Raw genomic sequence first — 24,704 nt, forward strand, 5'->3', positions numbered from 1 at the left:
GCTGTTGGAACTACAGTCACTGAATGAAAGCTTGTAAACCTAGAACTAATCTGTATAACAGATTAACAGAGTTGGAAAGGACCTTATTAGGTCATCTAGTCCAACCCCATTTGCACGGCACCACCTGATATGGGGTTAGGCGGGGGAGAGCTACCACGAGCAAGCTTCCTTTCCCGAATGATAAAAAGCGTAGGCATCCATCATTCAAGGTGAGCAGACAATCCCACCCGCCTTTAGGGATTTTTTAAAAATTAAAATAAAACTCCATGTTTGCATGGGAAGCCACTCGTCGCCACCCCCTTTGATTCCCCTCCCCGCCTTAAAGCTCCCACCCTGCACCGCTTCCACGCGACTTCTTAACCCTTTCGGCGCCCTGGGGGTTTGCGGAGCGATGTCAGAGGACCGGCGCACGTGGGAAGAGGCGGGGGAGGGAGGAGGCGGCTCTCCTCCCCCTTGAAAACTGCCGGACGGGGTGGCGGGGGTGGCGTTTGCCTCCTGGCCAGCTGGCTCATCCCGGAGCCAGGGACGGCCGGGGGCGGCTCTTTTAGGGGGAGGCTTCGCCTTTTGCAAAGGAACCAAGGAAGAGCCGGAGACGCATTTTTGGATTTTTTGTTTTTCCTTTCTTGCAAAAAATTAAGGCGAGGCTGCCAGGCTGGCATTAAAGCGCGGAGCCGAGGAAGCAGGATTTTATTCCTTATTCTTCTTCTTATTTTCTCCCACCTCTTCCCCCCGGGCCTGGCTTGGAAGCCTGGCTGTGCCTCTCTCGGTGTGTATGCATGCATGCATGCGTGTGCAGCGATCCACGCGCGGGCAGGCAACCCTGAACGGCTGGCACCGAGGGGCTGGCTAGAATGGAGCCGATCGCATGAATTCAGGCATGCCTCCTCTTGGTCTTCTTCTTCTTCGCGAGCAGCAGCCCACACCCTCTCTGCCTAATCTCCGGGCAGCCTGGCTCTGCCCCAGCGCCACTCGACGCTTCTCGGCGCTGGAGGAAAGCGCAGGAATTCCTGGCCCTGCGCTTCCCTTGCCGCCGGCTCCGAGAGGAGGAGGAGGAGGAAGAAGAAGAGATGGCCCCGGAGGCACGGAGCTCTTCCCCGCGGAGGGCGCCTCCTTGTCCGCTTGCAGGTAGAGGAAGGTCACACGGGCTCCCCGCTTCCCGGCTCTCTCCAAGCCCCGGGACCCCGTCGACGGGCTCCCACTCTCAGTCGGTTCTCTCCAAGCCCCGGGAGCCCATCAAGGGGCTCTCACTTTCACTCGGTTCTCTCCAACCCCCGGGAGCCCTTCGAAGGGCTCCCACTTTCACTCCCACGCGGCTGTCTCCAAGCTCCGGAGCCCGTCGAGGGGCGTTTTCTGGAGCTCCGCGCCCAGATGACTTGCTCTTGGCCGGGTTGACGGCGGGGAGGCGTCCAACCTGCCCGGTTGGGATGCCCGGGATTGAAACACCTTGTTCTCTCCAGGGCGCGGTTACCTGCCCAGGTTGCCCTACATTTGCTCCTGCCTGCCTTCCTTCCAGCTGCAGCTGGACAGAGCACCGGGCCTTATTTTTCCCCTTCCCCCCCCCCTTCCCTCCCCGGGCAAGATCTGGATGAAAGGCTGTGGCGTGTCCATTGGGGAGGGATCCTTCAGAGGTCGGTAAAAAAACGAGGACCCGGATTGTTTGGGGGAGGCAATGACTTTGTCAGCGGCTTAGAGAGGGCGCTGTGAAGTGGGATATAAGTCTAAAAGGTGCTGCTACCTGGCTGGGCTAGGGCTACAGGGGAGGGGCTGTGGAGCCGTCTGCCAAGCTTGGTTGGAGAGGTAGAGAAAGTGAGCCTTTGGGAAAGCCAAAATGCCCTGTTTGTTTTGTTTTGTTTCTTTGAAAAATGTATTGGTGGCCCATCTTAACCTATCTAGGTAACTCTGGGCTGCTTATGATTATTTTTTTTAAAAAAAGATAAAAGCTATACAAAACCTAAAAGTCTTAAATGAAATACTATTACCATCTGACAGACGGTACAGAATAATAAAACAAAGACAAATGGGCTGAAAAACAGCTCCTATCCCAGGGCAGTAGCCCTTTTGAATTCTGCTGTATAATGCAGCGTTGGTGCCGTGTCAAGGGCATGTTCAATGTGAGGAGGGTGAAGGATGTGTGATTGTGTTTATTTTCATGGTCGTTATGTGCCCTGGAGATGGTGTTTGGTTTCGTGGTATGATGAGCAATGACAATAAAGTAAAGTAAACTAAAGATCCAATGACTAAGTCCCCATTACAAGATGGGGAGGGGAGGAGGGAGGTGGGTCAAATGAGGGCCCAGATTGTTGGGGGCAAGAGGCTGACCCTGTAAACCGCTTAGAGAGGGCTGGAAAGCCCCGTGAAGCGGTATATAAGTCTAAGTGCTCTTGCTAATCTATCACCCACATAGATATCGACGTACCTTTCTAGATTTTGTGATGTGTCGGGTGGGGAAGGGACATCCTCACGGTGGCACGGCCTGGACTTGGTGGAGGGCTGAAACTTTTCACTGACTTCCTAACTTGCCTCTCTCTTTGCCTTTCCCAGTTTTAATTCCTCAGTGAAACTGCCCTGCTTGGACACTTCTGCCTAGAAGAGAGAGATGGTGGGCAAACATAGCCAAGCCATGCCGGAGATCTAGTCCCCCCCCCCCCGCCCCTCCGAGAGGCAGACGGCCTGTCCCTCGGTACCAGGGGCATCCAGCTGTGTTTCTAGAACTGACAGCCTTGGCAATGGCTGGCCCCAGCATCTGGAACAGCCTCAAGTCGGTCCTGAGGAAGAACAATGATTCCTTGTTCCTGAACGACTGCAATGCCTTTGATTTTTCGGACGAGATTGGTGAGGAAGACTTTCCCCGGTTCAAGAAACTTCAAGTGGTGGTTTCGGACGATGCAGCCGACACCTCGGCCAATGGGGCCTATGTGGGACCTCACTCGGATGACGAGTCCTTGCTGGACAGGGACATAGCGTTGCGAAATACCGCGGTTGGACCCACAACGGACCCTTGCAACAATTGCACCCAGCAAAGGGAACGGCTAAAGCAAAAGAAGGTGAAGAGGCGGCTGGTTTTGGCGGCAATTCTGTACCTTCTCTTTATGACTGGCGAGCTTGTAGGTAAGAGTGCCCTGCAGGCACAGGACTGGGGGGGGTGGGGGTGGGGGAGTGGTGGGGGGTGGAGGAGAGGTTGCTTTGTAAGGAGGGAGTGCTGTGGAGTAGCTGTTTAATTATTTTCTCAGGCAGGAGGAGGATAAGGGCAAGCTGGCATTTTGCAACAGGACAGTAGATTTAGAAAAAGTCTTAAATAAGCGAAAACTGCCCGCAGCAAAAAGAGCGGATGGACTGTGCCATTGTTTTGATCTGCCATTGTGTGGAGTGGCTCAGCTGAATAATGTGATCTTTCACATCAGCTGAGTAAAGTGACCCACATTCGTAGATACATCAAGTATAGTCCTAGTCAGTGGTGGGATTCAAAAAATTTTTTACTACCAGTTCTGTGGGAGTGGCTTGATGGGCGTGGCAGGGGAAAGTTACTGAAAAATCCCATTCCCTCCCCACCCTTCTAACCTGCTTTCCGGCTCTGTTCTCCTGTGCAGGGCAACAAAAGAAGACCCAGCCAATCAGCTGGGACTCAATGGGAGGTGGAGAATAGATGAGGGCGGGTCCAGTCAGAGGTGATATTTGCCGGTTCTCTGAGCTAGTCAAAATTTCTGCTACCCATTCTCCAGAATTGGTCAGATCCTGCTGAATACCACCTCTGGCCCTGGTACATAGCTTAGTTTCAGAGCTTAGATACCCTTAAGGATGTATTCCTATCTTATGTTAACTCCTGATTCATTTGTCATTTATTAACCCCAATTAACTGGAGTTACACAACAGAGGTTCATTAAAAACCGTTGAACCAAGTAAGTCATGTTTATAGTTTAGTACAGGGGTGTCCAACCTTGGCAACTTTAAGACTTGTGGACTTCAACTCCAAGAATTTGCTGGCTGAGGAATTCTGGGAGTTGAAGTCCATAAGTCTTAAAGTTGCCAAGGTTGGACACCCCTGGTTTAGTACAATAGAAAGGCAGTTTCTAATATAATAGTCTTGAGGAGATAACCTAAATCCTGGATCCAAGTTTATCGTGTCTGGCCTTTCAGTAGATAGAATTACAGTCCAAAATGAAGAAGAAATCTGGTGGTGACTTTTCTGATTAGCACATTAAAAATAAGTCTTAAAAACAGAAGGTTGTGGCTTTAATAAAATTTGTTGGTTGAAAAAAAGCTCATACTGACTTTTGCTACCATAAACTAACAGTTGTTCTCCTAACAAAGCCTCAAAAGCGATGGGTGAGACCTGGATAGACCAAATTTGATTTCATTCCATCCATTTTTAAAAAATTAGAAATCATTAACTTTCAGACAGATATTTCCTCAACTTTCCCTTTGCTATTAAAAATTGCTTCTTGGAGGTTGCAGCCTAGTCTTCATCAGCTGTATGTCCTTCTTTGACTGTATCCCTCCAAATTCACCAAAGTTGTCCAGAAACCAGCTTAACCAAAATAGACTTCAGGCTTCTTGCATGTTTGGTGCAGTAAAAATGGTTCATTGCAAGAAATCAAGGATGGATTAACTTGATGAACTTTCTGGGGCCTGATAAATAACCATTTCAGAGTGCTCCACCTCCACAATGGTATTTCCTCCTGCTTTTCTTGTTCATCCCTGTTTTGTCTCTCTGTCTCTCCTGAGCTGCCTCTGAAGGTCTGCCAACCATGAGTTGGACTTTTGTCCTTCATGGCTCATTAAAGGCAGCCGTGAGATGTCAAACCCATTATTGACATGGGGATGTTCACAAGCCTCTTTTGAGCTCTTTAAGAGAGGTGGCAGCAGTGAGGCAGGCCTTTCTACAAATGAATCTCAGACCTGCCAGATGGTACGAGTTGTTATTCTCAAAATCTGTACCACTGTGGATCAGTGTGTTCCTCTGTGCACCAAGAATGCAAATGCACGGTTACTTCTCCTTTCCCCGTTTCAGGCCTTTAATTGCAGAAACAAGATATGCCTATTAATCCTACGCATGTCTTGCGTGGCTGGTGATGTGAGAGGTTGAGCTCAGAGGAAAATAAACAATTAAATTTATCAAAAGTTCTCTCTGTTCCACTCTTAGCTTGCTTCATGAATCAGGCTGGGCTACTTTGCTTACTTTAGAGCAATGCTTAAAATATTAGAGGCCCTGTCTGCCTAAACCCATTTCTGCCAAGTTGAGGTGGTGTCTTAAAAGTACTATTTTCAAAAAATATATTTTTATAAGTTGAAACAGGAAAAAAAAAAAAACCCTGGGCTAAGTTTCTTTTAAACCCTTCCTGCAAATGAAATGAGCCCAAGAATTAAAACCTGTAGCTAGAGCCATTTAATTACAGGATGTAAATCTTCTGGAAATTGCTAGTTTAAAGACAGGTTCTAAATTCTCAATGTTTAAAGAATTGAGTCCTTTCAGGAACATTGGTGCTTATTCAGAAATAAGTTATGAAATAAATCGAGTGTGTGGTGATTGCTACCTAAGTTGATTTCCTGCTGAGGATATTAAAATGTGATTATAACATCCAAAAATATATTTGACTGGAGCTATTGTGATGGTTGTCCATTCCTCACTCTCCAGTGTATATGTTGAAACACAATCTGTAAATGTGACTATCATTTGTCGCACAACAGATGTGGAGGGACCTGGCCCATAGAATCTCCAAGAGGTGGACACAACTGAATGGATAACATCATCACCATCAGATATTTTGGGAAGCTGTGATTTTTTTTTCTAGTTTGACATTTTATTGAGTTAGAAAATATTGTAAAATACAAAACACAAAAGTCAATAGAAAAACAGTAGGGAGGAAAGGGGAGAAGAGAAGTGAGGAAGGATAAGAAAAGAAAGAAAGAAAAAGAAACATTGACTTCCGACTCTCTCTGTTACAGTAAAATAAGGCATTAACATCAAATCACAACTTTTTGCTTTTTCATCATGATATGAACCAGCCATTTCTGTAAAGATCTATCAGTCTACTTGGTAAAAGCTGTGATTGGTACAACCAGAGGTGGTATTCAGTAGGTTCTGACCAGTTCTGGAGAACCGGGAATGGAAATTTTGAGTAGTTCGGAGAACCGGCAAATCCCACCTCTGACTGGAGATTTCACAGTATCCTTCTCCTGCCACGCCCACAGCACCGGTAGTAAAAAAAATTGAATCCCACCATTGGGTGCAACTCCTTGCTAAATATATGTGGGGCTTTTGGGGGGAGTAATATGTCAATATATCTAACCTTTCTCTCCCCCTTTTAAACTTCTGCATTAAGGTGGATATGTTGCCAACAGTCTAGCTGTCATGACAGATGCGCTTCACATGTTAACAGATCTCAGCAGCATTATTTTAACACTCCTCGCTTTGTGGCTCTCTGGAAAAGCACCCACAAAAAACTTCACCTTTGGATTCCATCGATTAGGTAGGAGACTTTTGAAATTGTTCCACTACCACTGCCTGTGCTGGTTGAGAGTAGAAGCTTCTCTCTTCTGTTTATTTCCTCCTACTGGGGTGCCCTCCATCTGTACCAAGCTGCAATTCCCAATGGCCCTGGGCATTGGCCCTGGGCCCTTGACAAAAATTATGATCTAGCAAGATGTCAGGGTAAGACATTTGCTTACTTTGGTAAGAAAGTGGTAGATGCAATAGCACTTAGACTTATATAACCGCTTTACAGCCCTCTCTAAGCGGTTTTACAGAGTCAGCCTCTTGCCCCTAACAATCTGGGTCCTCATTTTATACCCACCTTGGAAGGATGCAAGGCTGAGTCCACCTTGAGCCTGGTGGGATTCGATCTGCCAAATTGCAGGCAGCTGGCAGGCAGCAGAAGTAGCCTGCAGTACTGCACTTTAACCACTGCGCCACTGAGGCTCTTAGGTAAGAAAGTGGCAGATCAATAACAATGTTATATCTCTATAAAAGTGTTAATTTGCAAGGTCTGTTTTGAGCTGTTGACTTAAGGATTCGGTACAGGCAGAGACAGCTGGGCTGAAGGTCACCATATTCACCCCCTCTGATTCCAGTACTTTTAAGCTTGTTCCGTGTACTCCCTTGAAACTCTTTAGCATAAGTAAACATCCTGGATATATCTGTCTGCAGCCCAAAGAGACGTCTTGTGACAACAGTTTCTATAGGCAGATCTTTCACAATGAGATATGATTCAGTGCTAGTAGCTACTGCAGTTCGGCATTTGTTTTCCTAAGAATCAGCCTTGCAGGAACCAACAGAAGTGATGTTGAAACATTGAAGATGTGCCGTATATGTAGATCCTCATAATGTTTAATGGTGTCTCAGTTCCCATGCTGTGGACCATATGTATACTTCGTTTGAAAGTCTCTTTTTTCCCCCTCAACTCAAAGTGTATGATGTTAGATACAGAGAAGGATCCCGAGTTTCTGCTGTTTTATTTTTGATTGGTCTTTCAGTTCAGATCCAACTGCACCTGGTTGAAAGGAAAGGTAGTTCTGTGTTTGAAATACTGACTAAGTAACTTGCATTTGCAGTGTGGAATCCTATCATAGCAATAGCAACAGCACTTAGACTTTATATACAGCTTCACGGTGCTTTACAGCCCTCTCTAAGTGGGTTTACAGAGTCAGCATATTGACTGAGTCCTCATTTGACCGACCTCGGAAGGATTAAAGGCTGAGTCAACCTTGAGCTAGTCAGGATCGAACTGCTAGCCGTGAGCAGAGTTAGCCTGCAGTACTGCATTCTAACCACTGCACCACTAGGGCTCTTGTCATCATCCCTGTCTTGACAAAAGTTCTCTTGCCTCTGATGTAGCACAAAATTACGCATCTTTTCATAAATTCATTGTACTTAGACTAGTCATTCTTCCCCTAACGCTGTGCATCTGAGATACATGTGAGGCAATTGGGGGGCAGAGATAGAGATTATTATCTACAATTGTCTACAACTCTACTTTAAGGTGTTCGGGGCTAGTAACGGAGACCCAGGTAAAAGTTTTTCCTCCACAATGGAAGCTCCCTAGAACAAATCTGTGCCAGTCAAACTCTCCATCTCCCAGGAGTATTGTGGGAAAACATAGAAGGAGGGAGAGCTACCTCAAGTAGAGGGGCATAAACCTTACAAACAGCTTGCAGGTATGTCTTTAAATCAGTTTTGATTCCTAGCGCCTGCCTGGATTAGTCGCTGCAGTTTTCTTGGCAAGGTTTTTCAGAAGTGGTTTGCCATTGCCTTCTTCCTAGGGCTTAGAGAGAGTGATTGGCCCCAAATGACCCTGCTGGCTTTGGTTTGTCAGAAGAATAATTTGGGGTTCCCACTCGAGCCAGGGTTGCACAGGAATAAATAAAAATGAAATCCAGACAGGTGTGTGGAAAGAAGAAGTATGTATTCTTAAAAGCAAAACAGTTCACTTTTAAGGGCAGGCTGCAGAGAAATGGGGTACAATGCAAACTTTTATAGGGGGAGCTTATGTTTTGATTATGTCTGGGTAACTTATTTTGGAGTTTGAGGAAGTTTGCTAATTTGATTCTCAGACCATTCTGTTAATATTTTAAGGGAAGATGGAGCAGTATAAAGAATAAAATATATTTGGATATAAACCTTACCACAGTGTCTCAGGTAGCAATAGAACTCACAGGCTCCCGTTTTTTAGCTGGTGCCTTAGCTACTATACCAAAGTGGCTCTCAACAAATAATAGTCTTACTTTTAACTTGTATATTTCAGTGGGACTAACATGCCCAAAAATACACACAGAAGGATTGAACAATGCGGTATCCACAACATGTTATAGATTTGTAGTCCCACCAGGTTCAATCAAAATAGTTGCGAATAAAGGGATTGTTTGAATTGCAATCCCAAATAGCTCAAAAAACCTGCACGTTTCTATTGGTTTTTCCTGTCCCAGGGGATGAATGAATGAATGGGATGTTCTTCGATTACAGTTCCCCTGTGAAAACCTCATCAGTTTTCACAAGGCGTTTCTAAAAATATCGTTATATTAGCTCTTAGAAGGAGAAGTCATTAAGCCAAAGGGAAAAGAAGAGAAATATTTTTCAATTAGATGTGCTGATTCAATTTTGCTCCTTCGTGACTCTGCTTGGTTAGTTTCTGCTCACATTATTCAGTCCACTGTTTGTTTGATTCTCTTTTCCAAAGCTGTAATTAGATTTTTCAGCATTCCCCCCCCCCCATTCTTTAATGTCCCCTGTAATAAAAGTCAGGCACTGGTGTGCATTCACATGCCTTGTGTTTCGGTCATAAGGATATTCATTCAACAAAAATTAAGAACTCTTGAAAGAAAAGTTTCACAGCTGCCAAAATCTGTGTTGTTTGTGATCCAGGGTGACTTGCTGTTCTACAGTAAACTACAGTATGGCTTTAATATGTGAATTGATGGGGATGTTATCATAGTGGAGGAAAATCTCTCAGTCGTAGAGTTGAAAACTTGACAGACCGAGTTTGTGAAATACAACTCCACTTTCATCCAGGATAAAAACAAACCTTGCACCTATTCTCTTACCTTAGTTTCAATGCCTTAATTCGCTATGAAAATTGGAATTATGCTTTTTTTACAGAGGATTTCCGGTTGTATACAGTTCTAAATAAAGCTACGACAATGTCACTTGTTGATTACACAGTGCTGGGTAACCAACGTGGCAGAACACCTAGTGCTGTTATATATGGGACACATCAGTTTGTGTTTGTTGTGGTTAGCCGGCAGCAGATGCGGGCGGCTGGGGGAGAGCGAGGACTCAGATGAGGGGCCAGGACCATTAGGGAGTGGACTGCTGCCTTCAGAGATTGTGGGGGCTGGCAGCAGCAATGAGGAGGTTCCCAAGGAGCCTATGCCAAGTGTGAGTGCGCACTGGGATGCTCACAGGAAAGAGCAGCTGCAACAGCATGGGAGACTCAGGAGTAAGGCTGCAAGGTAATGGCCCCTCCTTCAAGAAGATAAAAGCCAGCTGTGAATCGGACGTTCTTTGCAGGAAGCAAAGATGTTTTGAAACTCAGTCTCGTGGACATTACAGTTGGTATTTGAAGACTCTTCTGTTGTAAACTATTTCTTATCTGTTGTTTTTTGGTAGCCTTGCAAAAACTTGGCAAGGCTCTTTCTTGTTGGAGCTAATTAGTTGGAAGCAGCCTTTTATCTGTGAAGAAACAGAATTTGTAGATTAAACTTTAAAAGGTTGGGCTGCTGCCTTTGTCTTGTGTTTGCTCTCTTGGAAACAGTGTCAGAACAGTGTGTGTCACACCAATTGAATAACACAGGGGCCTTCAAACTTGACAGCTTTAAGACTTGTGGACTTCAACTCCCAGAATTCCTCCTCCAGTCATGTTAGCTCAGGAATTCTGGGAGTTTAAGTCCACAAGTATTAAACTTGTCAAGTTTGAAGACCCTTGGAATAACACATCTTTGCTGAGATATCATGAGAGATGCAATTGGGCTTTGCATGATAAATGTTGGCAGGCCAATGAATGATCAGAAACTTCCTGAAGCGATCCCAAAGGTGCTTTTTTGAAAGGTGACGGGACTTCCTCTGTTTTTGCTCAAAGACGTTTCACTTCTCATGAAGAGAAGCTTCTTCAGTTCTGACCTTTGGGACAACCATGACCTGGACGACTGAGAATCTCCGTCGACATTTCCTGAAGCGATTGATGACTGAAGAGTTTGAAGATCCCTGTTTTAGAGAGATTTCTTATTTATTTGTTGCAGCCCAAAAGCTGCTTACTTTTCCCCATAGTACAGATAGTCCTTGACTTACAACCAGAATTGACCCATAGATTTATGTTGTTAAGCGAAACATTAATTACGTGAATCCCCCCCCCTTTTGTACAACCTTTCTTGCCACAGTTGTTAAGCGAATCTGTGCAGTTGAGAAGTTGGTAACCCAGTTATTAAGTGAAACCAGCTTCCCTCATTGACTTGGCTTGTCAGAAGGTCTCAAAAGGGGACCACGCGGGTCCTTGGGACACAGCAAAGGTCGTAAGTATGAACCAGGGCCCAGGAAGCCTCTGAATTTTGATCATGTGACCACAGAGAATGCTGCGATGGTCCTAACTGTGAAAAATGGTCCTAAGTCACTTTTTTTTTCAGGGCCGTTGTAACTTTGAATGGCCGCTAAATGAACTGTTGTAAGTCGAGGATGATCTGTATTGCATCTGATTTTAAATATTTCCTCTTGAGTCATTTGGAAGCAGCTGCTTTATCAAGGCAAATCTCACTCTTTTTTTTAACAGTGTAAAAGTATTAAAATTAAAAATGACTATAATGTTAAACAAGAATTAAAAATAAGACTACTGTATAATTATTATTAAGGTGATGAAGAAAATGAACATAGAGTATGGAAATTAAAAATTGTAATATTGTTATTAACGTTTATAATGGGTTTGTTTTATAAATGCTTTTGGAATGAACATAAGATTTATTATGCAATAAGGAAAGGATACCACGAGGAACCCAATTGGGGGAAAGATATATATGCACATATAAAAAAGTAAATAGGAGGTCATTGTGGTTAATATAGGATGTAGTAACTAAAACAGGCTATATTGATATGTGTTTTTTATTATTATTTTTAATTTGTTATATATTGGGTTAATGGAATAAAAAGGGGAGAATAAAATAAAAATAGGTGGTAAGATTGAATTGACAATAAAAGGGGGTAAATATTGGTTAACATATTTTAGGATTTTTTTTTCTGTTTGGAAATGATGAATGAAATAACATGAAATGATAAAATATATTGAAAGAAAAATGGAATAGGTAATGATATGATATGAAACTGGATAAGAAAGCTGAAAATGCAATTATGATTATGTATGTTTTAAACCTGGAATCACGTTGTTCACTCAAAGAGATATTTAAAGAATAAAAAAATTGTTTGGGTAATAATAACAATAAAAAAGAATGCATTTTAAGCTTTAAAATGTCAGGGTTGCAATTAATATACCCATAGCAAACAGACCTCCAAGGCAGGTAGATTCCTTAAGGAATAGTTTTATTGGACACATCATATTGGCACAAACTGGTGAAAACCGACTCTAATGGGTCCTGCAGTTTTCATCTAATTAAAAGTAAATGTTTTCTCCCTCTTCCCAAACAATCAGTCACATGGTCCAATCAAAGCACTGTCCGGTTGCTTGGTAACTTCACCCTCCTCTCTCCAGCCCCCTGTAGGAATGTCCTTGGTTCCCAGAGGGAACTATTTTGTTTTGGCTACAAACCTCTCTAGCTATCTCTACTCTCCGTCCTCCCTAACCCTCATCTCCATTGTGGCAATGCTGAAGCCTCAAAGATGGCCTCAGTCAGGCCATCTTCAGAGTTGGTGGTTAGGTTGGGAGGATGTACTTGGATCTCCTTGTTCAATTGTTGATGTTTTGCTTCTTTTCTCCCAGAGGTTTTGTCCGCTGTCTTCAGTGTACTGTTGATTTACATCCTGATGGTTTTCCTCTTATACGAGGCTGTTCAGCGAACTATCCACATGGACTATGAGATTAATGGAGATGTAATGCTTATCACCGCAGCTGTTGGGGTTGCAGTAAACCTCATGTAAGTTATCATTTTCATTCTATATAAGACGGATGGTCTGTTGATCTTGATCTGGCCAGTAAACGTTCAGCTCCATCCAGTCGCCCATGAATCTACCCTAAATTAAGGGATTACAGGATTGTTTTTAAAAAGGGAAGTCTATTGATCGTGATGGCATTTCATAGCCGTAGGGTTAGGGTTTCATATCCTAAGTTTAATTACAGATTAACAGAGTTGGAAGGATTTGGGGAGCAGAAGGCTCTACCAATGAGAGGACAATGTTTTTTCTCTCTCGCTACTACGCCCAGATCAAAGCATACTTGAATAATGGGGCATAAGGAAGATGAGGGGATTTCTGTCCCGCTGTTCTTCTTGGCAAGCAGAGGCCCGGAGTGATTTTTCTCCTTGAAGATGGGCAGGAGGCCAGGCCCAGCAGATTAGCAGGAAGGGTGAAATATAATAGAGCAAAAGGAACTTTGGAGAAACCTTGTTCAGATAGGCTGGCTGCCCAAGCAGCTGATGTGTAAGCGTATATACATTTACAGTGGCTTTGTGGAGCAGCATTAGAAAGTACTTCTGAGACTCCCATTAGGTCTCGTGAACAAGCAACTGATTATTTTTCAGACTTTTGGGCTGAAAGCTAGGAACACTTTGGATAAAAAATAAATAAAATGGCTTCGGAGTCTTATAGGGGCACAAATCTCACAGCCGTCAACAAATCCCATGTGACTTTCCTGGGGTTCAAGGAGCCACTGTAGAAAGAACGGTGCTGCGTTTGTGCCTCTATGGTTAAGAAGCTGGAGTTGTTGACCAGAAGCAGAGGGGGTATTCAGCAGGTTCTGACCAGTTCTGGAAAACCGGTAGCGGAAATTTTGAGTAGTTGGGAGAACCGGCAATACCACCTCTGACTGGTCCTGTCCCCATCTAGTCTCTGCCTCCCATTGAGTCCCAGTTGATCAGCTGGCTCTTCTTTTGTTGCCCTGCACAGGAGAATGGAACTAGAAAGCAGGTTAGTGGGATGGGAATAGAATGGGGATTTTGCAGTATCCTTCCCCTGCCACATCCACCAAGCCATGCCCTCCAAGCCATGCCACGCCCATCAAGCCATGCCCACAGAACCAGTAGTAAATTTTTTTGAATCCCACCACTGACTGGAAGGTTGGCAGTTCAACACCCAAGTACCGTATATCGGGGTGAGCTTCCTTTCTAGCCTCAGCTCCTGACAACTTAGCAGTTCAGAAGCATGCAAATGCAAGTAGATAAATAGGTACCACTTTGGTGGTTCTTCAGTATATAGCCATTCTGGCCACATGACCACAGAAGCATCTTTGGACAACGCAAATGGGAATGAACAGCATCCTGTAGAGTCAGACCCAACTGGATAGTTACATTATGTAGTGGATAATTACCTTTTATGTACCAAAATATAGTGGAGTGACCATAATCCATTCCCAGACTTCGGTCACACCCTGATTTGGTCATGTCCAGAAGCATCACCAACTGCACATGTGGGCAGTAAAAAAAAATGGCGCAGTTAAAAAAAATGATGCTGAAGGGAAAATCAATGCGAAAAGGGAATCTTCCCGTGCCGATTTTATTCGCCACCCGATTTTTGAATCGTGACCCGATTCAAAAATTGGGTGGATTTTTTTGTTCACCACCCGATTTGGTCGTGAACCGATGTTCCACTATACCCCTTTGGCTTTGATTGTGATGCACTGCATAGCTTTATTTAAAAAAAAAAATTCTGTAGCCAATTTTGCGTTTTTAGCCCCATTGGCATTTCCAGAGCAAAGTGGCCCTTGCCCCCTCTTTAAAGCATCTTTCTTCTCTCCTTTTCATTTCAGAATGGGCTTCCTGCTGAGCCAGTCTGGTCACCTCCACTCCCATTCGCACACGCCTTCATCGGTTCCTCCGCCTGGCTCTTCCGCTGCATCCCCTGGGCACTCTCATGGCCACAGCCACGGCAGCTTGGCTGTGAGAGCGGCCTTCGTCCACGCCCTGGGAGATTTGGTCCAAAGTATTGGCGTGCTGGTCGCTGCGTACATCATTCGATTTAAGGTGGGCAGGGTTTCTTCGCTAGAAAGTGGGGGTTGTTCGGCCTTGGGATCTTGTAATGGGTTTTGTTGAGGTAATTCCCCATTAGGAGAATGAGCGCATACAGGGAGACATATAGAGAGTAGTGTTTGAATAATACACACACAGTACACAGATACACTGTACAGTAAATGAAGGTTTTCACTTCCAGAAAGGTTTTAGAAAAGTCCAAAATAAGCAATCCAAAAGTCATTCACAGGTAAAATCAGTCAGTTTTCCAATCCAGGGATAATCCAAATATCAAATTCCAGTGTCAAAAACAGTTCAGTATCAGACTTACATTAAATCCAGTAATATCAGTCAATTAGAAGAAATGGAGCAACAGCAATATTTTCCAACAGAAGGAAACAGAGATAAATAAGCTTACACTCTCTTCTGAGACTCAGACTAAACAACCCAGATTTCTGGCTCCATCTTATGGCTGTTTGAGAAACCACACCCAATTGCATGTTCTTGCATTCCCTTAAAGATATAGTACTAAAATGTTTATCCTGGTTTATATATTTCTAACCCAAATACCTGTTAGGTGACTCATTTTCCTAACAGGTTTATTCATGCAAAAACATCCTACCCATAGAGAAGAATGTTTGTAGCTCGGGGTTGAAATGGGGGTCCTTGGTGCTCTCTGAACTTGGTTGTTTGCTTGCAGATGTTTTGTTGCCAAGCTAGGTAACATCATCAGGGCGTAACAGATAACAGATAATCAGAGTTGGAAGGGGCCTTGTAGGTCATCTAGTCCAACCCCCTGACCAAGCAGGAGACCCTATACCATTTCTCACAAATGGCAGTCCAATCTCTTCTTGAAAGTCTCAAGTGATGGCGCTCCCACAACTTCCGAAGGCAACTTCTCTTCCATTGGTTGATTATTCTCACTGTCAGAAAGTTTCTCCTTATTTCCAGGTTAAATCTCTTCTTGTTCAGTTTCCATCCATTATTCCTTGTCTGGCCTTTGGGTGTTTTAGAAAATAGCCTGACCCCTTCCTCCTCTCTGTGGCAGCCCCTCAAATATTGGAAGACTTGCTATCCTGTCTCCCCTGGTCCTTCTCTTCCCTAGACTAGCCATGCCCAGTTCCTGCAACCGTCCATCGTATGTTTTAGCCTCCAGTCCCCTCATCATCCTGGTTGCACTTCTCTGCACTTTTTCTAGAGCTAGTAGGCAGGGGCCACTAGAATACAAAACGAGAGCAAACTCCACTCCCTACTAGGCCTGATGAATGAAACATCTGCAAGAAAACAACCAAGCTCAGAGAGCACCAAGGACTCCACATCCTATCCATTTTCCTTCGAATGTGCCGGCTATGGTTTTTTCTGCATAGGAAACAATGTCTTCTCTTTTGGTGAGCTGGAGAATCAGTCGGTTCACGGAGGTGTAGTATCTGCTCAGATAGGAACGGAGCTGAAATGGCTGAGTGCGCGTGTGTGTAAACAGTGCGACAGTATTTTACTTGCTGTTAAATTTGTATCTAGGGTTTTGAGGGACAGTGTTTTCGAAAGTGCAGACTTTCTTTGAACACGAGCTTATCAGGATCTGACCTCATGTGTTGTATGATGTATGCCTGGAATTGATAACTGCTGAGTTTCGGTAAGGTTTCTGTATAAGCCCCTCACCCTCCTTTTGCAAGAAATTTGTTAATTCTCAGACTGATGGTAAGATTAGCAGGGAGTAAAAATAATCAACCGTCGAATTTTGTCCACTGTTAACGAGGCAGGTTTCCTGCTCCCTTTATCATAAACATGCCAAAAAAATGAACCAGAATTTAGTGCCATAAAATTGCCTATATATATTTGCCACATTTTCAACTTAAAGTAACACTACTTGTTGGAATTCCTGTTGGAATTTTTGTGCTGGAATTCTTAACCTCCCTTCAAATAAATGTTTCCAAACAGGGCTTTTAGAGACTTGCTTGTTACTAGTTAAGAGGAGGAAGGTTTGAGATAATTGGAAAAATAGTCTTTTCTGCATTGACCCTACCTCAGTTCAGTGGGACATTTTTTTTAGATAGATAGATAGATAGATATAAATAGATAAATAAATAAATACATAGATAAATAGATAGATATAGATAAATAGATAAAGATGGATAGATAAGATAGAGATAGATAAATAGATATATAGATAAATAAATAGATACATAGAGATAGATAGATAGATAAAAAAGGGATAGATAGATAAATATAGATAAATAGATAGAGATAGATAAATAGATAAATAGATATATAGATAAATAAATACATAGAGATAAATAGAGAGATAAATAGATAAAGATGGATAGATAGATAAGAGATAGATAAATAGATATAGATAAATATATAGATAAATAAATAGATACATAGAGATAAATAGAGAGATATAGATAAATAGACAAAGATGGATGGATGGATAGATAGATAGATAGAGATAAATAGAGATAGATAAATAGACAGATATAGATAAATAGATAAAGATGGATGGAGGGATGGATAGATAGATAGATAGATAGATAGATATCCTCAAACAATTGCAATGCATGTGACATTCTTTTCTTTTTGGCATGTGTTTGCAATGTTATGTTATTTTCCCCCCAAAGGTTTTGACCTATTTTAAAAGAAATGACACTTAAAAAAAAAATTCTGTTGGTACTGTTTAACACTTTGCAAACCCTACTTACACATTACAGAAAGGTTGCGTGTGGTTATTGGAATTAAAAGATTATTTTCTGAATCACCTGTCGTGGTAGTGGGTTGGAGTGGGGAACATGTGAAAAAAAAAGCCATACAGAGCTACCCTGTGGCAAGATGGGTGGCCAATACATTTTAAAAATAAATAAATAAATACAATGTGTGGAGTTGTTCCATTGGACCCTTTTACACCGTCTATACTGAGCTTTCAAGGACTAAGGGAAACTCTTCGAAAGGTCTCCTTGTAGATAGTACTCAGTGTACAGATGTTGGGATTGAAACCTGGGTGTTTCTGTATAGCAAGACTGCTGTGCTACTTGGCCCATTTGCAAAAACATTCAGTACAGTACAAAGGTTAACTGTATTTCAAACTGCCTATCAGTCCAAGCACTGTAGTCGAGGATGATTAATTAAGGTAGTTAAATAAATCAGTAGGTTTTTTTAATCTGAAAAGTTCAGTGATCCTCTGGAGCTGATTTTTCCTTCCCTCAAAGGCATTTAATATCCTGCATACAAAACAGCCTTTGTTGTACAGCTGCACACTCCTTTTCTTATCAGTCGTGGTCCAAATTATAGTTGCAATGAAGTTGCGCTTAAAGAATAGTATTCACGAGAAAATTTGGGTCCTATTGTACAAATTGTAAACAAATGGAGTTGGCTGGCATCTTCTTAACAGGGAAAATGTTACTTGTTTGTGGGAAAAAGCACACCCAAATTAGCCCTCTTCCACAAAACTGGTTCTTGCAAGTATAGGTTATTGACATAAGCGGTGTGAAAAACTGCGCATTGCAAACGCATATCATATATTCCCCAAATTTACCCCCAAATAACTGGGAGTTTCAGTTATTTAAAAGAAAAAACAAAGACACCCGATTTCGTGAAAAATTGAATGGACAGCAGAGGGTGGTATCCAGCAGGTTCTGACCGGTTCTGGAGAATCGGGAGTGGAAATTTTGAGTAGTTCGGAGAACCGGCAAATCCCACCTCTGACTGGCCCCACCCCCATCTATTCTCCCGAGTCCCAGCTGATTGGCTGGGTCTTCTTTGGTTGCCCTGCACAGGAGAATGGAGCTGGAAAGCAGGTTAGCGGGGTGGGGAGGGAATGGAGATTTTACAGAATCCTTCTCCTGCCACGCCCACCTGCCACGCCCACCAAGCCACACGCCCACCAAGCCACACCCACAGAACTGGTAGTAAAAAGTTTTGAATACCACCACTGATGGACGGGGTAGGAAACTAATAACTGTGGCAATCATATTGATTTGGCACCGATTCTTACATCCATCCTTAAAATATGGACTGATGGGGTTCTTCCCATGCCCCCATTTCTAAGCCTTCAAAAATATTTACAGCCAGGGACTTTTGTTACAAGGCTTTAACCTTTTTCATTTCAGCCAGAATACAAGATTGCTGATCCTATATGTACCTACGTATTTTCAGTTCTTGTGGCTTTTACGACCTTTCGGATCATACGGGACACCGGAATAATTGTACTTGAAGGTAAGAGCTGTTGAAAATGTGCCAGCGACTGGGAAGAGATAGTATTCAGAGGGCTTTTTAAAACGATACACGTACACTTAACTAATTTTCATCACGAACTTGATGCGGTTAACTCTACTCAACCTAACTCTTATTTGGCATCAGAACAAGCCTTGATGATGTCAAAATAACATTGCACATCTTATGATATCGAATGACCTGATTATGCAATTGCATGGTGACATTTAATACAAATATTTTAGTTTAGAATCAGAATAGAGATGGAAGGAACCTTGGAGGTCTTCTAGCCCAGCTTCCTGCCCAAGAAGGGGATCCTATGTACCATTTCAAATAGGTGGATGTCCAGTCTTTTCTTAAAACCCTACAGTGATGAAGCACCCACAACTTCTTGTGGCAAGCCGTTCCACTGATTAAATGTCCTCCCTGTGAGGAAATTTCTCCTTAATTCCAGGTTGCTTCTCTCCTTGATTGGTTTCCATCCATTGTTTCTTGTCCTGCCCTCTGGTGCAGGTTTTTTTTTTTAATGTTGGACTATCAACATAGGAAAGGTTATATTGTGTATTATTCATATAATACACAGGCAGTCCTTGATGTGACCATAATTGAGAGTGTAATTTCCATTACTAAGCAAGGTTGAAACAGGTCACAAGAATTACTCGCAAATACTCCAAACCAACAGTTTTATTTTTGTTTCACAGATTGTTCATATGTGGCATATATTTTTCAATCTAAATATAAAAATCTGTGCCTGGTTCTTTGTTTCATTTGTAGGAGTTCCAAGACATTTAAATGTGGACCTTATTAGAGAAGAGTTGATGAAAATCGAAGACGTATTTTCGGTGGAAAGCCTGTATGTCTGGTCTCTAACGTCAGGAAAAACAATTGCCATTGTCCACCTACAATTAGGTAAAATATGTTGATCCATTGCTTCTAAAATACTATCTGTAAAGTAAAAACGAGAGAGAAAGGCTCTAATCAAAAGCTGGCAATCAAAAATCACAAAACAGGCAAGGGGTGGGAAGAAACAAATTAATTGGATCATCCCAGGTCAAAAATGATTTTTTTAAAGAAGCATTTAGATTGAGTTGTATTCTATTTTCCTCACTGGGGTTCTAAGATGAAGATTTAGCATCTCATGGGTCAGAAGGACACCTGAGTGATTGGACAAGATGATGCTTGCTTCTGTAGGAGGTTGGTCTGTCAGCTGATCATTGATTGGCAGTGATTGATGGCTTGACAGTGATTGGGCTTTGCAGTTCTCCGTCACTTGATGGATCTGACAGCTAGAAACTAAGTCCTCTTCTAGTAAGAATGCAGAGCTAAAAAGAGCTTCCTTATGAACAATCCTTCAATCTTTTGGCTTTGTGAAAGTTCTTCAAGCTGCCCGTTGCTGCTATATCGCAACAAGCCCCATAGAGAATGCATCTACGGGAGGAATGTTTCAAGAATATTTCCATTTTTTTCCCCATCGTTCTTAAGAACAGGACAGAGCAATTGGAGAGCAATTCTGAACTTGAAAAGCTCTTCAATCGGTTCATTAAATAGAGGATATTCAAGGTAGAAACCCTAAAAATCAACTGCCAAGACAATCGTAGCGGACAAATCAATAAACCGTTGGAAGCTTGCTTGTGTTTTCCCAACAGATCAGCCCACCAGGGACTCCTCAGGTTTGCTTATAACAACAATCAATTCCCAGTTCAGCTGCTTCCCTCAGTCTCAAGCATTTGTCAAGATAATTTAGGCAGAGCTATTAAGGCACATGAGGCATGTATACATATATATAACTAAATGATCTACTAATTAGATCACCAAATAGGATCAGGACAGCATCTAGACGATAACTCACAATACTTGTTGGTCATCCTTTGGGAAGGAGATAATGTGACATTGAAACCATGCTTGTATGGGTGATCAGAGTCAAAATCTCCCATCTTTTTAAATAAACATGATAGTTTTGGTTGTTCACCAGGAGAGCTACCTTCCATAGACGCGTCGCAAGACATCAACAAACAGTCGTTGTTATTTTTGCTTTGTTTTGTGGCTTTCTTGTCTTTCAGTTCCTGGTAGTTCACCCAAGTGGGAGGAGATCCAATCCAAGGCCAGACAATTGCTGCTGACTACCTTTGGCGTCTATCAATGCTCCATCCAGCTCCAAAGCTACAGGCGACAGGAGAACAAGCTCTGTGCAAATTGTCAGAGTGCCTAATTTTTCCAACCTTCGGGAAAACTCGCTGCCTTATCCTTTTTAACCTTGCAGCCAAAGGGCCACAAGCAATAAGCATAAGATGCAAACAGGGCAGAGTGCTTTGAGCTCCGACCTGTAACATCTGCATTTTAGTGCAAATATCGACGATTGGAGCTGTGGGGGTCAGCTTCGGCACGGCTCTTTTCACGAAGACAAACTTCTGATTCTTCTATCACCGTTCATTTCTGCTCGGGGTTTTTTCTCACCAATGTATTTCCAAGAAGTTGTTTACACACCCCTTGATGGTTAGGCAGGTTCCTCCTCGCTGGAGCGCAGCTTCCACATTGCTGTTTTCTTAACTGTCCTGACTGACACTCCAGAAGGAGCATCGGGAAATTTATGTATTTGAGTTTTCAACAGAATTTAAACAAAAACATGATCATGTTCACAATTTGTAAAGTTAATGATCCCTGAATTGGTTACCTTAAGTATTTCCCCCCTTCCCCTTTTCCATGTTTTTAATTCCTTATCTTAATATATATATATATATACTGCAGGGATAACAGAACTTTTTTTTAATAAGTTGTCTCTTAATACAAACTTGAATTGGTATTGGCTTTTATGTGTAACCAATTTTTGGACATTTAACTTTAAATAGTACTTTCTGTGGTAGAAGGATCTTATCCAGGATGAACCACCACTTGTTTAACTGAAAATTTTGGGGCAGGACCCACCTGTGTTTGGGGGAAAAAAATGGATCGACTTTCATAAGCTTTGATATAGGTCCTGTATTGTAGAAGTGTATATTTAATTTCTTTGAGTCTAGGTGACTGATTTTGAAAGCCTTCCTATTAGTTGTCCTGAGTATCTCAAGTAAAGTGTTGCCTGCTTCAGAAGGCTGTTTGATTAACCTGAATCTTAATTCTACTAAATAAATGTGCTGTAGAAACTTTTTTGTGATTGATTTGCTTTGCTGAAAGAGAAAGGGCTTTTAGAAAACTCCGAAAATCAAATCAGTGGACAGAAGGGTAGATATATTGATGAGAAAAAGAAATCAAACCTTTGCAATTCCCAGAACTTAAAACGATGAGAATCTGGTTTGGTTTTGATCTTGATGTAGCTTTCTGATCAATATATGGCTTTTTCCACAATGTCCAAGTAAAATATTTGTGGTGATGAAAGATACAGTCGACAAGGGAGTTTTGTTGTTGGTGTGAAACTAGCCTTTGTAATGTATCTGTTGCAACAGAGGTGCAAAACCGGTGGATGAGATGTTCTGAATCTTGAGCACGAAGAAAAGAAAACTAGGATAAGGAGAAACTAACAATAGGTGAGATCTTGTGGTCAGATCCTAGGCATATAAAACCTAGATTAAATGGAGGACAGAGATAGACAACTTATTTCCCCAATGTTTGAACACCTCATAAATTTCTGTAGGATCCAATCTGGTTCAGTCACTTGGACCAGTCCTTTAGTCTTTCGGACTCTTGCTGAAAGTCCACCTTTATTTTGGTGAGAGAGGATGGGGTCCAGCATGAGTCCAAAAGTTTGGGAGACAAAACTTCTGGCTCCCAGTGACAGACCCATATTGGATCCTGTAATATTAACCTGGAACCCGTACATTTCCCTCCATTCATAAATTTCTTGTCAATGGCGTTGGGACTGATGAAATTGAAAACATCTGGAAGGCACCTGCCTTTGATGTGGGTAAATGTCATCACAAAAGATATTAAAAACTAGATCTAAGTCGCAATTTCTTTGCCTTTGTATCTCTTTACTTCTTTTAAGGGACTAGAAACTAACATTAATATTTTGATGGTTACATAGCAAAGTCCATGGCTGAGATGGGATGCTTTGGAGTTTGGCTTTGAAATCTGAGGCAACCAAGCCATAAAAATATGCATTTTTATAGTTTGCTGGAAATGAATTTTTTTTTTTAAAAAAAAGAGGGTCTCTCTTTGAGCATGATTGAAATAAGAATCTGGCAGCAAATTTGGATGGATTAATTGAAATGTGGCATAATGTAAAATCAACTATTAAGTGACCTAGTGGCTTTTAGGAGCAATGTTTATATTCTGATGAAGAAAGTTCCTTTTTGGAGGACAGTTTCATAAAATTTGATAATTTTTTAGAATATGGAGAATATTCTCTATGGAGAATAAATCATATATTTCAGGCAAAGAGTATAATAAATTTAAGATTGTCTGGTTGATGAATTTCCTACACGAAGTTGATGTTGTACCTTGATTAAACTATCTTAAAGTTCTCTTTTTGGCTTTCTGACATTGAATGAAATTGGAACTTTCAATATGTCTACCTACCCCAAGGCAAACTTTGTGTGTGTGAAAATTACGTATCTACAGTACACACAGATCGAACATACAAATATATATGCAAAAACAAAATAAAAATCCTGCAATAGCCAACGTTATGTCTAACCCAGAGACCAATGGCAGAAACCTGGGTTGCTACATTATGATGTAACAAAGCCATATCACACTTTCCTTTTAAAATATACCTGTCCATAAGACCTTTCTGATAGTTAGATCTCTCTGCACACTCAAAATATTTATAGTGGCATATTTCCATTAAGCTTTGATTTACAGTGCCAATTTATTAGAAACTGGGGTTTTGTTAGATCTGTATTGTAATTTAGAGTTTTTATAAAAAGCTGTAATTATATAATATACATTTGTTTAAATGAAACCAATCTGTTAACATTCCTGTGGATTTATTACATTGGATATTAAACTGTCCACATCTCCTTCTACTATTCTTTTGTGGCATGAAAATCCTTGGCATTTGGATTTTTGACTTTCATCTGAGCTTGCTGTGGACTTTTAACTGAATAGAGATAAGTACTGTATGGTGCATATAATCTGCTTAGCCAAGCTTATGTCAGCACATACCACATTTCAGAGATAAGTAAAAAATTAAGCAATCGGGTGCCATTTCTGTGTAATTACCGAAATGCAGTAACTGAGTTCAGTTAATTTCTCTCCTGTGCATAGTTTTAAAGGAAGGGGGATATGCTACACTCAAAACCTGCCATTTATCTAGTCTGTTATCGCAGCTGATAATTTTTGAGACATGGGAGGGAGTCATTTTAATAGCTAAGGCGCAGTGTGGTTGGGTTGGTATGCTGTGGAAATACATGTAATTATGGTTTGTTTAATAACACAAAGGTGAATATCTGAATGCTGTGAGTGCATTCAGGTAAGTCTCAATTTACAACCATTTCTTTAGTGTCCATTTGAAGTTCTAGCAGCACTGAAAAAAATGACTGACGGCCGTTTTTCACACTTACAACTTGCAGCATCCCCAGGGTCACCTGATCAGCATTGGCAATTGACTTGTATTTATGATGGTTGCCCTGTCCCAGGGTTGTGTGATCTTCTGACAAGCAAAGCCGATGGGGAAGCCAGATTCACTTAACAACCATGTGACTAGCTTAACAACTGCAGTGAAACAACAGTGGCCAATGAAACAACGGTGGCCAGAAAAGCCATGGTCAACTAAAAAGATACTCCTCTAGTCTTTTTAGCTGCCAGAAAAACAGTGCGGGAAAACAGTGCATTCCTTAAGTGCCTAGATAATCACCCTGGCAACCCAAAGTTGTTGGAGTGCAAGAATATTACTGGAGAGCATGATTGATGACTCTTGCCTATGGATATGTCCCATTGGAGAATTCTGACCCAAGGCTAGTTCCAAGCAAACAAAT

The 24,704-nt window shown here is 42.0% G+C and overlaps 1 protein-coding gene across 1 annotated transcript; it reads left to right on the forward strand.

The window, feature by feature from the left end:
* The first annotated feature begins 505 nt into the window (after positions 1 to 505).
* SLC30A4 (solute carrier family 30 member 4) lies at positions 506 to 23,753 on the forward strand. Its single transcript, XM_026709960.2, has 8 exons — positions 506 to 1,125; positions 2,542 to 3,108; positions 6,321 to 6,467; positions 12,411 to 12,564; positions 14,391 to 14,604; positions 18,693 to 18,798; positions 19,570 to 19,704; positions 20,856 to 23,753. The coding sequence occupies exons 2-8, from the start codon at positions 2,727 to 2,729 to the stop codon at positions 21,002 to 21,004; spliced, it is 1,287 nt and encodes a 428-aa protein (XP_026565745.1). The 5' UTR covers positions 506 to 1,125; positions 2,542 to 2,726; the 3' UTR covers positions 21,005 to 23,753.
* The last annotated feature ends 951 nt before the right edge of the window (positions 23,754 to 24,704 follow it).

Source organism: Pseudonaja textilis, chromosome 13 (genome assembly GCF_049901715.1).
Source record: "Pseudonaja textilis isolate UNSWEBS1 chromosome 13, rPseTex1.2, whole genome shotgun sequence".
Classification (NCBI taxonomy): Eukaryota; Metazoa; Chordata; class Lepidosauria; order Squamata; family Elapidae; genus Pseudonaja; species Pseudonaja textilis.